Below are 14,877 nucleotides of genomic sequence, written 5' to 3'. Positions count from 1 at the left end.
CGTTTTTAAAGGCAATTGTGGAAAGAATAAATATCCGCTTTTACTGTATCCGTCGGCTCTTGGTGATGAAATCATCAGCTCGCGCCCCGAGGCTTGTCATCAGTCGGCTAATTCTAACACAGCGAAATGAGGGGCTAAATCTAGATGGGATGGAGATTATTAGGAGTTGGACGCAGTCAATTCGACAGGATATATGTCCAGAAATATCAAGAGGGACGAAAGAGATCAAAAGTAGTGCCGGGGAATACATTTGTGGGGAAGTTTGCTAGTTAGCCGTCGTTAGCTCGACAGGTAACAACGTTAGACAATCTGTTTTAAGTCAGTGTTATAATCAAATAGATTGTCAGACGCTTTTATCCAAAGTACTTATTTACTTATGTCAACATTTTCTGTCTAGTGTTAAATTCGGTCAACAAGGCAGGTATGTTAAATCAATTAATGTCAACGAACTGCATAGGACAAGATAAAAAGTGATTAAAGATTGACAGGCCTCTAGTCAGGCAGGGGTTAGATACATTTCAAAGCGGCTTAAAAAGCATATCGTCAAGAAAATACTTCTTAAAATGGGGGTAAACTGGGCCAGAAGAGAAACACACAATTGTGGTGGGTTTGTTATTGCTCTGTTAGCTGTGATCTTCTCCTGCCTTGTGATTGGAGTCACTGGTCAAGATGGACAGGCCATGACAGCAGAGGAAAAGTCTAAAATCAGGTGAGTTTAACTGCATGTGTTGGTACATGGTAATTTTGATGATTGATGGGAGGTCATAATGATGTTAATTGGTATGTTGTGTGTACTATTGGGTATGTGTATATTTACGATTGTATATTTAATATTTAACTGATTCCAACCCATTAGGCAAATATTGTTATTGCTGTATACTCATTGTGAATGCCTAAGGGTGATGACATGCTGTAATGCGGTATGTAATGGTAAACATTACCAGCTGTATACTTTAATTCCATGTCATTTTGGTTTTGTCTGACACTAATAATGTTAGTACACCAATTTCTTGTTCTTGCAAAACATGACCTCATTGTTTTAGTGGTTGTGCCTTGTGATCTGTCTGAACTGGAGAGGATTGCCACAAAAACGATTACACTTAGCAGCTAAGGGATTGTTCACCTAAAAATCAAAATTCTGTCATCGTTTACTCATCTCTAGTTGAGGTTCCTTAACCAGTTATGACTTCCATAGTATGGGGAATTAAAATACTATGGAAGTTAATGGGGCCCGTCAACTGTTATCCACATTCTTCATTCTTTTGTGTTCAACAGAAGAAAGAAATTCATACAGGTTGAGGGTAAGTAAATGATGACAGAAAAAAAAATTGGGTGAACTATCCCTTAACCTCCTGTAATGTCTGGGGTCAAATTGACCCCCCAAAGCAACTTTGACATCTCTGAAAAATATGCTAATTGTATTTATTAGAAGAATTCATAAACATGCACATCTTGTGTTACTGAGTTTTCAAAATGACTGTCCACATTTTTACCCAATCGGTGATGTCTGGTTGCAGTTGTCATGCAAATTCTTGTTTTCAACCACTGAAGTGTGGACTGTCTCTAACCAAGATGTCATGCCTTTTCCCAGAGACAGGGTGTGGACAGTCAGTAGAGGACATTTGATATGTTTATTATGACATTAGATCTTTGGGCCTACCATATACTTGTATGTATTTTTGATATAGTTTGGGGTCTATAAGATTTTGTAAATCTTTTTTAAAAAGAAGTCTCTTGCTCTTCAAGGCTGCATTTATTTGCTAAAAATAGAGTAAAAACAGCAATATTGTAAAATATTATTACAATTTACAAAAACTGTTTTCAAGTTAAAAATATTTTAAAATGTAATTTATTCCTGTGATGCAAAGCTGAATTTTCAGCATCAGTACTCCGTCTTCAGTGTCACACAATCCTTCAGAAATAATTCTAATATGCTGATTTGCTGCTTGAGGCTATTTCTTCTTATTATTATTAATGTTGAAAACTGGCTGCTTAATATTTTTGTGGATACTTTTTCAGAATTCTTTGAATAGAAGGTTGAAATGATGAACAGCACATTTGTAATAGAAATCTTTTGTAATGTTATAAATGTCTTTTCTGTCACTTTTGATCAGTTTAATGCAATCTTTCTGAGTAAAGTTTTTCTTAAAAAAAAAAAAGAAATTACTGATCCCAAACTATAAAGCTATATGCACATACATCTATACCCTTACATCACATAAAGGAGTGAGATCATGTATATTTAATGTGGATATGGAAGGCATACCTGTCTGAAAAGGTGAATTTGGGTGACTTCTGCAACAGTTAACATAGCAGTTGAACTGAGGTTATATATTTTTAGTTTCAGTGTGATATGAAAGAGGACCTGCTGCTTACTCAAAAAAGAAAATTGTTTGTTTGTTTAGGGACCAAATTCTCGAGATGTTTGATCACGCCTATAACAGTTACATGGTGAGTAAATACCAGATCCCACTGTCAATAATTCAGAATTAGTTCTAAAGTATTTTCTTTCTGAACATTCATTTTTATTGTACCTAAATAATGGCATTAGAATTAATTGTTGTACCATCTTAATTGTAATATACCTCTATTCCATTTGTTTGTTATGAAAATGAATGCAGCTGTTATTGCTTGAGACTATGTATAATTCCTTTTTCTATTCTCTTTCAGGACTATGCCTACCCAGCAGACGAGTTGATGCCCCTCAGCTGTAGAGGGAGGGTAAGGGGGCTGGAACCCAATCGAGGGGATATTGATGACTCTCTGGGAAAGTGAGTCAAGCTCATGATGATTTTGTCAAAGTGACAAATTTACCTATTAAAATGACCTGAAATTTACCTATCACAGATCGTGTGCACACAAACATTTAATAGCGCTGAAGTGTATTTTCAGTACTGTTCTTTGATTTATCAATAAAATAGCTTAGAAACTGAAAAGTTCTAAAAGTATAATTAATTCTCACGCAATCGCTCTCTCATTAATGCATTCATATTACTGTGCTACTTTTTCTGTATCTGATTTAGAACGAGAAGAAATCTGTGAGAAATATAACTGTATAAAATAAGCTGTTATGTAGGAGTAATAGCCTTGTGGGCAGCGCTGTGTCTTATGCCATAGCTGTGCACAAGGCAACCCGTGTTCGACTTTCAGCTTATTTGTTCATTATGACGTCATCAGCGACTAGTCAACATCGACTTAACTTTAATCACATAAAAGTCGTTGAACCCCTAATGTGCACGGATAAATCATTTATGATAAACACTGAAATATTCAACAAAAAGTTGTCCGTTTTGATTTAATGGTGACTGTAATAACATTTCTTTCTCTCTTTACAGGTTCTCTCTAACATTAATAGATAGTTTAGATACCCTTGTGGTGAGTTAAATCTTATCTGATTTGATGGACTTTAATTAATGAAACAAAATTAATTGAATGAAAAACACTAATGCTGTTTATTAATTGGTACTTCTAAACTGTTGTTTCTTGTGTTTTGCGCAGTTGTTAAACAAACTGGATGAGTTTGAGGAGGCTGTGAGGAAGACATTGAGAGATGTCAGACTGGACAATGACATTGTTGTCTCTGTCTTTGAAACCAATATCCGTGTGCTGGGGTATGGATCATGATGGTTCTCTAGCTTTGGATACGTTTATCTTGTATATATTTTCAAGTTAATCAGAAATGTATACAGAGTATAATGTTTTCATATAATGTTTTCATATAATGTTCCATCTTGAAGTGAATTATTGACAAATCCTCTCCTTGTTCTTCCAGTGGCTTGTTGGGTGCACATGTGATGGCAGATGTTCTAAAGCAGCGTGGAGAGAGGATGCAGTGGTACAGAGATGAACTGCTACACATGGCCAAAGAACTGGGTTACCGCCTTCTGCCTGCCTTCAACACCACCAGTGGCCTTCCTTATCCTCGGGTAACTCCACCACTGTTGACTGATGGTTGAACACTTTAAACTCTCTTTCTTTTGGCAGCACAGTGACTTAAAGTTGTAAAACTTGGCTGTCCATTGAGCTTAGTCCGGATAGTGCCATATTTAATTTTTGACAAGAATGAAAACAAAGCTGTGAGGGTATATATATATATATATATATATATATATATATATATATATATATACCCTCACAGCTGAAAGGGGGGTGAAATGTGACGGATCCAATTACACTATTAATTTCTTTGCCGTTTTTAATTCCTGAAAACATTTTGTTGATATTGATATGCAAAAGCTACATGAGAATGACTCCATATTGTTTTATAGCCTGAACTGAAATTTAATGTTTTTGCTGCATTTAAAAATTTTTCTTCAGGTAAATTTGCGCTATGGAGTCGCCAACCCCCTTTCTCGTACAGGCACTGAGTCGGACACTTGCACTGCGTGCGCAGGGACCATGATTTTGGAGTTTGCAGCTCTCAGCCGATTGTCCGGGGACACAATATTTGAGGTAAACATGTATTTTTATTTATTTTATTTTTACCAATAACCGATCAAGACCAGACAGTGAAAAGTGTGTGCTAAAAAGTTGTTCAACCTGCATCTATGAAGGAACACGCTAGGAAAGCTATGGACGTCCTCTGGGAAAAGAGGCAAAGAGGAAGTGACCTTGTCGGCACTGTGATCAACATCCACAATGGAGACTGGGTTCGCAGGGGTAAGGCCCCTTCTTTTGTTGTCACTTCATTTACACAATAAAAACACCCCACACAGCCACTTTAACACATCTTATCCTACTGTGACTCTTAAAGAGACGATATTCACATTTGTAGCTTCTCTGCTTCTCATGACAGATAGCGGTGTTGGCGCTGGAATCGACTCTTATTATGAATACTTGATGAAAGCTTATATTCTTCTCGGGGACAAGGTGTACCTTAAGAGATTCAACACAGTAAGGGCTCTTTATTCTCTTGAAATAAACCTCTATTAGTCAAACAGAGCTTGTTTTATTACATCTATTTTCTACACATGTGATTTTGTCTTTGTCTATTGTGACAGCACTACAGTGCCATTATGAAGTACATCAGCCAGCCTCCTCTGCTGCTCAATGTGCACATGCACAACCCCACCGTAAATGTGCGCAGCTGGATGGATTCCTTGCTTGCTTTCTTCCCTGGACTACAGGTTCACTTTTTCATCCTCTTTATTTCATGTTACCTGAGGAAATAGAGATTTTTGAAATTAGAGGATTGGTCCAATCCAATAGACTTCATAGATTAGACCCTCCCTCCAACTAAAACCAAAATGAATGTTAATGTTTAATTTAACTTTCCTGGCTTTACTTTTTTTCTTTTAGGAATTACATAATTGAAATTGTAATGCAAGAATGACAGTCACCTATTTTGGCTCTTCTGTGACGTAATCGAATATACAAAAGCTCTGTATAAAAAAATAACAAAAAAGCTCATTGATCAAATGTTGTCAAATGTCCTCTAACAACTTTTTCCTCAGTTGAAGACCAGATGTGTAGCTAGGAAGCTAAAGGCCCTTGCACACTGAGTCCGGAATTCACATCCGAAATTTTCGCACGTTAAAAAATAAATGCGACCTCACGTTATGTCAATCACACTTGCACACTGCCTCCGAAACTTTCGTCCGTCAAAAAAAATTCAGATCGGGTTCGATTTTCTGTGTTTTTCGCATCCGTAACAAGCATTTGAATGGTGTTTTGACAATTTAGAGCCACAGAATGACGGATATGAAAAAAATCCATGCGAAAATTTCGGATTCAGTGTGCAAGGACCTTAAATGTTGTTCCCTTTCGAGAGGCCTCTCGTATTGCATAAGACTAGCTTACGCAATACTCGTTCCCCTCATCTCAGGGAACCGAGGTTACGTTAGTAACCGAGTAGTTTTGTTTACTTGTATTTCCTTCTTTTAATTAAGTCACCAAGATAATGTGAAGCTAAATAATGTTAAAGGGGGTCGTACACCGGACGCGCAGCTCGGCACCGCGCCTCGCAGCGCCACGTCTTTTAAATTTGAACACATTATTCTCTATGAGTGTACACACACCAGCGGCGCCTTTCGGTGTCTGTCTGCGGCGCTCAGCTACGGCTCAGGACGGCTCAAAATCGCTGCCGATGTTGTTACTGTTAACTAAAACTATTAATTTTATTTAAAAGTTAAGTGAAATAAAGCTGAAAAAATCATCTAAATATTAGATGCAAAACGTTAGAAATTAAATCAAAATTCACATGTTGCCTTCAAGTAGAAGTACAAAAAAAAACGTTTTTCAAAAAAAAAAAAACATTTAAATGACAAAAATACATTTAAAAAAATGACTAAAACTTAAACCAAATTAAAATGAATACTGAAAATTTTAAAATAAGAATAAATACTATAATAGTTTATAAATAATACCAAAATAACACTGGTCACAACATTACACAAAATACCTTTCAGGTTCTGAGAGGAGACTTGAAACCTGCCATAGAGACACATGAGATGCTTTACCAAGTGACTAAACAGCACAATTTTCTTCCTGAGGTAATTAATGAACCACTGCATTTACACAAGTCACGTAAACCTGAAAAACCCGAAAATCTACAGAGATCACAGCCTGTTGTATTGTATTTTAATACTAATCCTACATATGTTTTTGCCTACAAATGATCTGTTGTCTAACAGGCCTTTACCACTGAGTTCAGAGTTCACTGGGGACAGCACCCATTGAGACCGGAGTTTGCTGAGAGCACATATTTCCTTTACAAAGTAAGTATGCCACCTGATACAGTTGAATACAGCAGTTGAATAAGAATGCCTACTAGCAACGAGATTTATTCACTATCAATGTGAACGGAGCTTAAGGGTCACAGTTGACTTGCACTGTCTTGTAAAACTAGTTTTTTTGTCTGTCTTCAGTGTTATTAAATAACATTTTCCATCTCATTTCTAGGCCACAGGTGATCCGTACTACTTAAAAGTGGGCCAGTCTATAGTGGAGAAGCTGAATGCTCACGCTCGGGTCCCCTGTGGCTTCGCTGCCGTACAGGATGTGAGGACAGGGACGCACGAGGACAGGTGGGAGCCCTATTAGTCGTCTTTATCTGGATTAATTTTAAAGGGTAAATTAGTAGTTACACAGTGTTAGTAAAATTATTTGTTTGTTTATTTCAAGGATGGATTCCTTCTTCCTGGCTGAGATGTTTAAGTATCTTTACCTGCTCTTCTCAGAAAAGAGTCAGTTGCCTATAGACATTGATGACTATATTTTCACTACTGAGGCTCATTTGCTTCCAGTATCTCTATCAACGACCCAGCCCTCCTGCCATACCAACAACACGGTAAGAGCTCAACTTTTTTTCACAAACTTCAGTCTTTCAGTCTAGAACATCATTTGGAGGTCAGTCATAGGAACAAGAGTTCTTATGATCCAAAAAATCCTTTAAGGACTCTAGTTGTTTCATAGGGTCTATTTACTCCTGGTTACTTCATGTGTTTTCTCTGATCGGATAGTTATCCAATTGTGAATAGGCCAGGGGCCAGATTCACCAATAGCTTGTGCCAGTACTACTGTCAGGATTTACTAAAGACATGCAGTGAAAAATTAGCACTGAAAAGGTGTGGACACAGTTCTTTTTGCGGCTGACATTATTGCAAATGCATTTGTAGGAGTTTCCCTTTCAGATGCAAAATTTATGGGAGGATACGCATTCCAAACAAAACTGGACAATTGTAAATGCATCTAAATGTTGAAACCATATATGTAAATTTTACTCATTTTTATTCATTATATTAAATGAATAATCCAGCATACTCACTCTCCCAACAAAGGTCTATGAAACCTCCCCCTAAACTAACATCCCAAATGTAGCTAACACACTGGCAGAACCCAATGTCCTGTTACAGGACACATTTAGACTAAACTGAGGGTTTGCTCAAGGCTGTTGATCTACTGAATTTCAAACAGTGCTATAGCTTCTGGCTTTCCTGTATTCTGCTTCAGCTCTTTCCCTTGGTAAACTGTTTGCATGTATGTATGTGTATGTTAGAGTAGTTAAAAGAGTTAGTTCACCCAAAAATGACAATTCTGTCAGTAATTACTCACCCTCATGTTGTTCCAACCCCGTAAGACTTTCGTTCTTCTTCGGAAGTCTCAGTCCTCCATAGGCTTCTATGTTATTATAACTTGCTGGCCCAGAAAGTTAGTAAAGACAATGTTTAAAATAGTCTTTTTAATAATACTTTTTGTGCGCAAAAACAAACAAAAATAACTACTTTATTCAACTATTCCTTTTTCTTCTGTGTGGGCCTCTGAGTGAGTGTGTAACAGCGCAGCGCCTCTGGGTTGTACGTCAGAACGTAGGCTCACTATTGGCCGATGCTGGTCACGTGTGTGATGCTGGCCAATAGTGAGCCTACGTTCTGACATACAACCCAGAAGCGCTGCGCTGTTACACTACGTGAACTACTACGTGAACTCACTGAGGGTGAGCAATTACTGACAGAATTTTCTTTTTTTGGGTGAACTAACCCTTTAAATGTTTAGTCCAGATAATAAAGTCTTGTTCATGTCACACGTAAAGTTGTCCGTGTCTCAAGCTCATAACTGGAGTCACTAATCATAGATTTTGACTAGAGGCTCTGAATAGTACTGTACAGTAAGAAAGACATTTTCCATGCCCCGGAAATGTACATTTCTTAGAATTAATAAACAGTTAACACTGAGTGTTCAAACAGGTTAATTGATTGTAATATTAATTTTACTACGTTAATTCTATTTACTGATCCAAATATTCATAATCAATTATAACAAGTTATTATTGATTATTAATATTTCTTAGAGCTAATTTGCTACATTCACTAAGTGTGTTTCCATCGTAGTGTGTAACTCAATGCTTTTTTTATTCCAAATTTTAAGATTTTTATGTGTATTTTGGCATTTCCCTCCATTTTTTTTTTTTTTATGTGATACCCAAAAGTCGTATAAACATTGATAGTAACATAGCTAAAGTCACAACATCATTGTGTATCTTTCAGGAACCTCAAGCTCACGAAGACGATTTGTTTTCATACTCTTGCCCCAGTGCTCAAACCCTGTTCCCTAACAACCCCACCTTCGCCAAAACTATCAGGGACAGCTATAAATACCTCACTGGTGTGGGAAGAGCCCAGCAGGCATCACCTGTCAGGTGAGTCATATGCTACAGGTTGATCGTAGAGCAGCATGTACAAGAAAAAGGGCCTAACAACTCTTTTTCTTCAACACAGGGGGATTGAACTGCCTCTTCATGACACTGGCCTGGAGCCAGTCGAGTTTCTGAAAAGCATGGGCATCTCTCTAACGCCTCTCACTGAGCTGATCTCTGCAAGCCAAGGCTCAGCATCTCAGGTGAATCTGCAAGAATTATTCATTTCAGGAGACCAACCAGTTATTTTAGTATGTGTGTGTATGTGTAGTATTAGGGCTGGGTATTGACACAAATTTCACAATTCGATTCGATTTCGATTCACAAGCTTGGAATTTGATTCGATTTCGATGATTCGATTCAATATCGATTATTTTGGATATCAGGTACAATACATCGAAAATTTTCTCAAGGAAAACAAATCTCAAATCTCAGTTGTAGCCCAGGCTTCATTAGCCTACTATAATATTGAAGGTAAAAATTAACTGATTTGTATACAAACACTTAAAAAACATTTTTATTTATTTTTATAATAATAAAGTTATATGAAATTATATAAAAATTTAAATGGTGGCTGTCATAAAAAACTTTCCAGATTTATTCAAACATGCATTAAATATTGAAGAACATTAATGTAATTTAATGTATTAATGTAATTTAACAAAATATTCCTATATATATCCTATATAAATATTCCATATATTCCTCTCTAGAGTTAATTTTTCTAGCTGACTAACGAGTTTATGGTCACTGGATATGTTTTTTCTGAGGTAAATGTGACGTTACATGACATTGTTTATGTCTTTCCACGGTTAAAACACTGATTGAGCGATTCCATGTGACATGATACGGACTTCGATAAGTTGTACTCTTATCTTTTAACACACTTTCAGATGCTCATTCATGTTTATTTCGCGCTGTAAGTAACTGGTATTATTAAGGCGGAAGAGAAGAGCATGTGCGCGCTGCTGCTTCTCTTGAGCTGAGCTGCGCCAGAGCGATCTCGCGCCACAGCGCCAAAACGGTAATTATGTTTTTGAATTTCGTAAGAAAATGGACGTAATTTGAAATCTGAGACTTTGTTTCATATCAATAATAACAAAGCACAAAGATTATTGCGATTTATTGGATGGCATGAGCCCCTCACGGACGACTGTCGCTTATACTAAAACAAAACGCAAACATAAAGTCCAGGCCTGGTCCTCTCTTTTCCTTTACGGTCGTCCCTCCTCCTTTTATCTTCCGGAACTCCTCTCCCATGGCTCTCGGCCCTGCTCTGCTTGCCACAATATACTATTGTAGTATTTGTTAATGTTTTATCTAATATCATCTAAAATGTATATTTTATTTTACTTCAGCATTATCTCAATTAAATAAAAATGATTTATAATAGTTTTAATTAACAGTAACAACACTGGGACCAACTGTGGGACAATCTGTGAGTTATCTCTTCTGTATGTCAGTTCATTAATTCATTTATCCGTCTTTTTTCCATAGGACTCTCATAAGGGTGTGTTCAAGTTCAAGCTGGTTGCTGAGGTGAGCCAAACCCCTGAGCATGAGGAAGTGGTGCCACTGATTGTGCAGCTCATTTCCCCTCCATTTTTGGGTCGAACAGTCCTTACGGCCGGTCCTGCAAAGTTTGGAATGGATCTTACCAAACAAGAGCATGGGGTGAGCAACAATAAGGAAATTTCTCGACTTCACTGCAGGCACGTCATTCATTTAACACATTTAATTGTTTCCTCTGACTTTCTCAAAGGTGAAAGGTAGTATTGTGAAGAGCGTTCCTTACACGGCGTGTGGTTACATTGAGAATGCAGTAGAGCTGCAGGGACACATAGCGCTGGCTTTGAGAGGAGACTGCATGTTTGCTGCTAAAGCTCGCCGCCTGCAGGAAGCAGGAGCCGTCGGAGTCATCTTCATTGGTGAGGTCTAGTGTAATATTACCTGCCGCTCATGATTTCTCTGCTCTTTCTTCGAGTCTGGACTCTTAGGTTTTGAATGTTCTCTCAGATCACAGAGAGGGTAGTAGCAGTGCTGAGACGCCACTGTTCCAGATGGTTGGAGATGGAGAATCTACAGATGACATCACAGTTCCCCTGGTGTTCCTCTTCAGCAAAGAGGGAGCTACACTCACTGCTGCTCTGCAAGAACATCACAATGTGGACATTCTCCTGCTCCCCAAAGAGAAACAACTGGGAAAAGGTATTTGATCAGACTAAAGCTGCTGAGTATGGATTACACATACTCTTATTTTGTTGACTCCCTGTCACAGCAAATAAACTGAGTAATACATTTGCTAGTTTGATTTTATTTATTTGCATTTAGATTTGCATTTAAAAACAGAAATATTGTGAAATATTATTACATTTGAAGAACTAATTATTTTAATATAATTCTTGGCAAAGCTGTATTTTCAACAGCCATTACTCCAGTCTTCAGTGTCACATGATCCTTCAAAAATCATACTAATATGCTGTTTTGCTGCTCAGTTATTATTGGTGCTCATCCTCCCAATTATTAATAATGGTTCTTAGTATATAAATAACTTTTGTAACTTTATAAATGTCTTTAATTTCACTTTTGATCAATTTAGTGTATCCTTGCTGAATAAAGTATTAATTCAAATGATTAAATGTAAATTAATGATTAAATTATTTCAATTGAAAAATGAAAACGTTTGAGTTTTGGTGTTATCAAATGTATATCAAATAATATATAAATTAATTAAAAAAAATTATATTTATATTAATCCATCATTATTCACAAACCCATTTGCTAAATAACATGAGTATTTGTCTTGTATATCTTGTATAATTTATAGAGTATTTATTTTATATTTCTTGTAATTAGTTTATGTGGACTCCAATTTCAAGTTTGTTTGATTTTGTTTTTTATTTCCTTGTAGAAAAAAATGATAAGTTAAATATTAAGTTCCGTCTTGCTAAGGAAGGCGAGCTTGTTGAGGGTGAGACAGAAAGCACTACCTTCCAGCTGGTGCTGGAGCAAAGCGAGACGGACACTGAGGCTGCGTCGTTGACTGGGGACAACCAGAAGACTTGCGCCTTTCCACAGAAAGACCCTGAGAACAGCCCCTGACAATGGGATCATCCGTGACCACAGTCCCCTTAGCAGAACGCAGGGCTGTTGCTCCCTTTCACTGACCTCAGATCAGAAAATGCAGGCTGTGCTATGGTGAATGTTTCTGCTACGCCTGGACTGTACCATATGATCTCCTCGCAGGGGGGGGGGGGGGATCAGAAGTCTTATCTTGTGAAGTTGGAACTATATTGATCTGCACAGAGCGAGATGGTGCGAAGCTTCTGTCTCTCTGATATGGTGGTATTTGCAATTGATTCTTCTCAATTGTCTACATTTGAAAAGCAATCAGTTTTGGCATTAAAGCGGTGTACTAGATGTTCTCTCTCACACAAATGTATGTGGATCAGACCTTATTTGAATGGTTTTCTTTGTCTTTTTTTCACTGCAGATCAGGTTCACAGTCCTGTGCATTTATTTTTTTTATTTTTTTATTCATCCTCAAAATTGAAGTGGCTTGAAGTCTTCAGGACTGTTGTGTGAAAATGTTTCCTGGCAGATTTATAATAACCTCATTGTAAGAATTGAGCCGTCACTGCTGCAGACAGCGTTACTTGTTATATGTCTTCTCTTTCAGTTTCTTAAAATAAAATGTATTTTGTCTTACTGCAATTAAAAGCCTCTTTTATCAACTGAAATGTAACTATGTAATTAACCTGATATCTATACATCTATAACAGATGACTGTGTGTGTGTGTGTGTGTGTGTGTGTGTGTGTGTGTGTGTGTGTGTGTGTGTGTGTGTGTGTGTGTGTGTGTGTGTGTGTGTGTGTGTGTGTGTGTGTGTGTGTGTGTGTGTGTGTGTGTGTGTGTGTGTGTGTGTGTGTGTGTGTGTGTGTGTGTGTGTGTGTGTGTGTGTGTGTGTGTGTGTGTGTGTGTGTGTGAGTGAGTGAGTGAGTGAGTGAGTGAGTGAGTGAGTGAGTGAGTGAGTGAGTGAGTGAGTGAGTGAGTGAGTGAGTGAGTGAGTGAGTGAGTGAGTGAGTGAGTGAGTGAGTGAGTGAGTGAGTGAGTGAGTGAGTGAGTGAGTGAGTGAGTGAGTGAGTGAGTGAGTGAGTGAGTGAGTGAGTGAGTGAGTGAGTGAGTGAGTGAGTGAGTGAGTGAGTGAGTGAGTGAGTGAGTGAGTGAGTGAGTGAGTGAGTGAGTGAGTGAGTGAGTGAGTGAGTGAGTGAGTGAGTGAGTGAGTGAGTGAGTGAGTGAGTGTGTGTGTGTGTGTGTGTGTGTGTGTGTGTGTGTGTGTGTGTGTGTGTGTGTGTGTGTGTGTGTGTGTGTGTGTGTGTGTGTGTGTGAAAGGCATGTAGTGCCTTTGTCATTACATCACAGATTGTATGCATTTCATCATATGCCAATACTGAATCTGTGTGTTTGTATGTGTGTTTACATATTTGAAGCCAACACATTCGTCCTGCTTACATGCAGTGACTGGTCAAGGAAGATTTTTGAGAGAGCTGGCCTTTCCTCTACTGCAATACCTGCGCCGTAACGCATCTGTCATAAAGGCCCAGGACATAGACCGATTTTATACTGATTGAAGATAAATGGGTATAGTCTCTTAACAGGGTGATAATTACAATTAATCCTATATGACAACCCCCACTGTCCCACGTGCAGCTTCACCATCACATTGGAGGTGTTGCTTATACCAGATTAATTGCTTTCTACACATCACTTTGTCTTAGAATTGTTGTAATGTATCATAATGATTAGAATACCTTTTGCATTGAATGTTCATTGCAATGCAAGTTTGTCTCACACAGCCATAACGTAGCTCAGACTCTATAGTCAATTAAAATAAGAGTATTAAACGTTAAGAGTTCAGTGCAATCTTTCACTTTATAGCATGTGGAGAACGGTTATATCAGCCCAAAAAACCTTCCATTTCAAGTCTTAATTACAATGTACACCGTGTATTGTGTTGCTGATGGCTGTTCTCAAAAGGATATCGACCTGGCTTTGTACCTCTCGTTTAATTTTACAAAGGGCTTATGACAGATTTACTTCATGGTGTGGGCATAATACAGATCAGATGGGATTATATTTATTTCTGAAGATATTTTCTATACAATACTTGAGATTAAGATGTTTGTTATCGAGGGCCAAAGTGATAAATAAATTCTGTTGCAGTGACAGAACGAGATTTTTATAGTGTCTTTTTATTAGCTGTTTTGTATTGACTGATGAAATGTTAGCACTTGCCATTAAAATCAAGTTATGACCCTACTGTGTGTGTCTCGTTTTTGCTGTAATGTCATTTTAAATATTACTATTGTTATTAGATTATTATTTTTTTCACTGAGGTGCACATTCAGAACTCATTTGCAGAGAGTGCCATGGTTGCCGTTTATCTGAAGATTTAGTCTAAAAAGATTTAGGCTAAACTTAACCCTTGAACAAGTCTCGTATATCTTTTTGCGTGAATTAGCGTTCAAACGTCGAGCAATGATGAGTCTTACAAAAAAGTACGTCAGATAGAGTAGTGCCATCTATAGCCTATCTATACACACACCTTCAGTACAAACTATATCAAAATGGTTTTGAATTTTTACTTTCAGGACCTATTTTTTTAAGGACCAAATGATACCTTTTACACTTTTATTATTATCATTATTGATTGATTGATTGATTTAGCTCACAGAGGGACTAATG

General features: G+C 37.6%; 1 protein-coding gene across 1 annotated transcript; it reads left to right on the top strand.

Moving 5' to 3' along the window:
- Positions 1 to 54: 54 nt before the first annotated feature.
- On the top strand, positions 55 to 12,697 carry LOC308705145 (ER degradation-enhancing alpha-mannosidase-like protein 3). Its single transcript, XM_081390026.1, has 20 exons — positions 55 to 709; positions 2,406 to 2,451; positions 2,671 to 2,771; positions 3,336 to 3,375; positions 3,499 to 3,611; positions 3,773 to 3,926; positions 4,318 to 4,452; positions 4,554 to 4,659; positions 4,796 to 4,893; positions 5,001 to 5,126; positions 6,408 to 6,491; positions 6,633 to 6,716; positions 6,901 to 7,025; positions 7,123 to 7,288; positions 8,985 to 9,136; positions 9,216 to 9,336; positions 10,631 to 10,807; positions 10,896 to 11,061; positions 11,150 to 11,341; positions 12,045 to 12,697. The coding sequence occupies exons 1-20, from the start codon at positions 564 to 566 to the stop codon at positions 12,233 to 12,235; spliced, it is 2,523 nt and encodes an 840-aa protein (XP_081246152.1). The 5' UTR covers positions 55 to 563; the 3' UTR covers positions 12,236 to 12,697.
- The last annotated feature ends 2,180 nt before the right edge of the window (positions 12,698 to 14,877 follow it).

This window comes from Scardinius erythrophthalmus (assembly GCF_964197995.2).
Source record: "Scardinius erythrophthalmus genome assembly, chromosome: 17".
In the NCBI taxonomy this organism is placed as follows: Eukaryota; Metazoa; Chordata; class Actinopteri; order Cypriniformes; family Leuciscidae; genus Scardinius; species Scardinius erythrophthalmus.
Note: the sequence above shows the minus strand (reverse complement) of the source record. Positions and strands in the feature narration are given on the sequence as shown.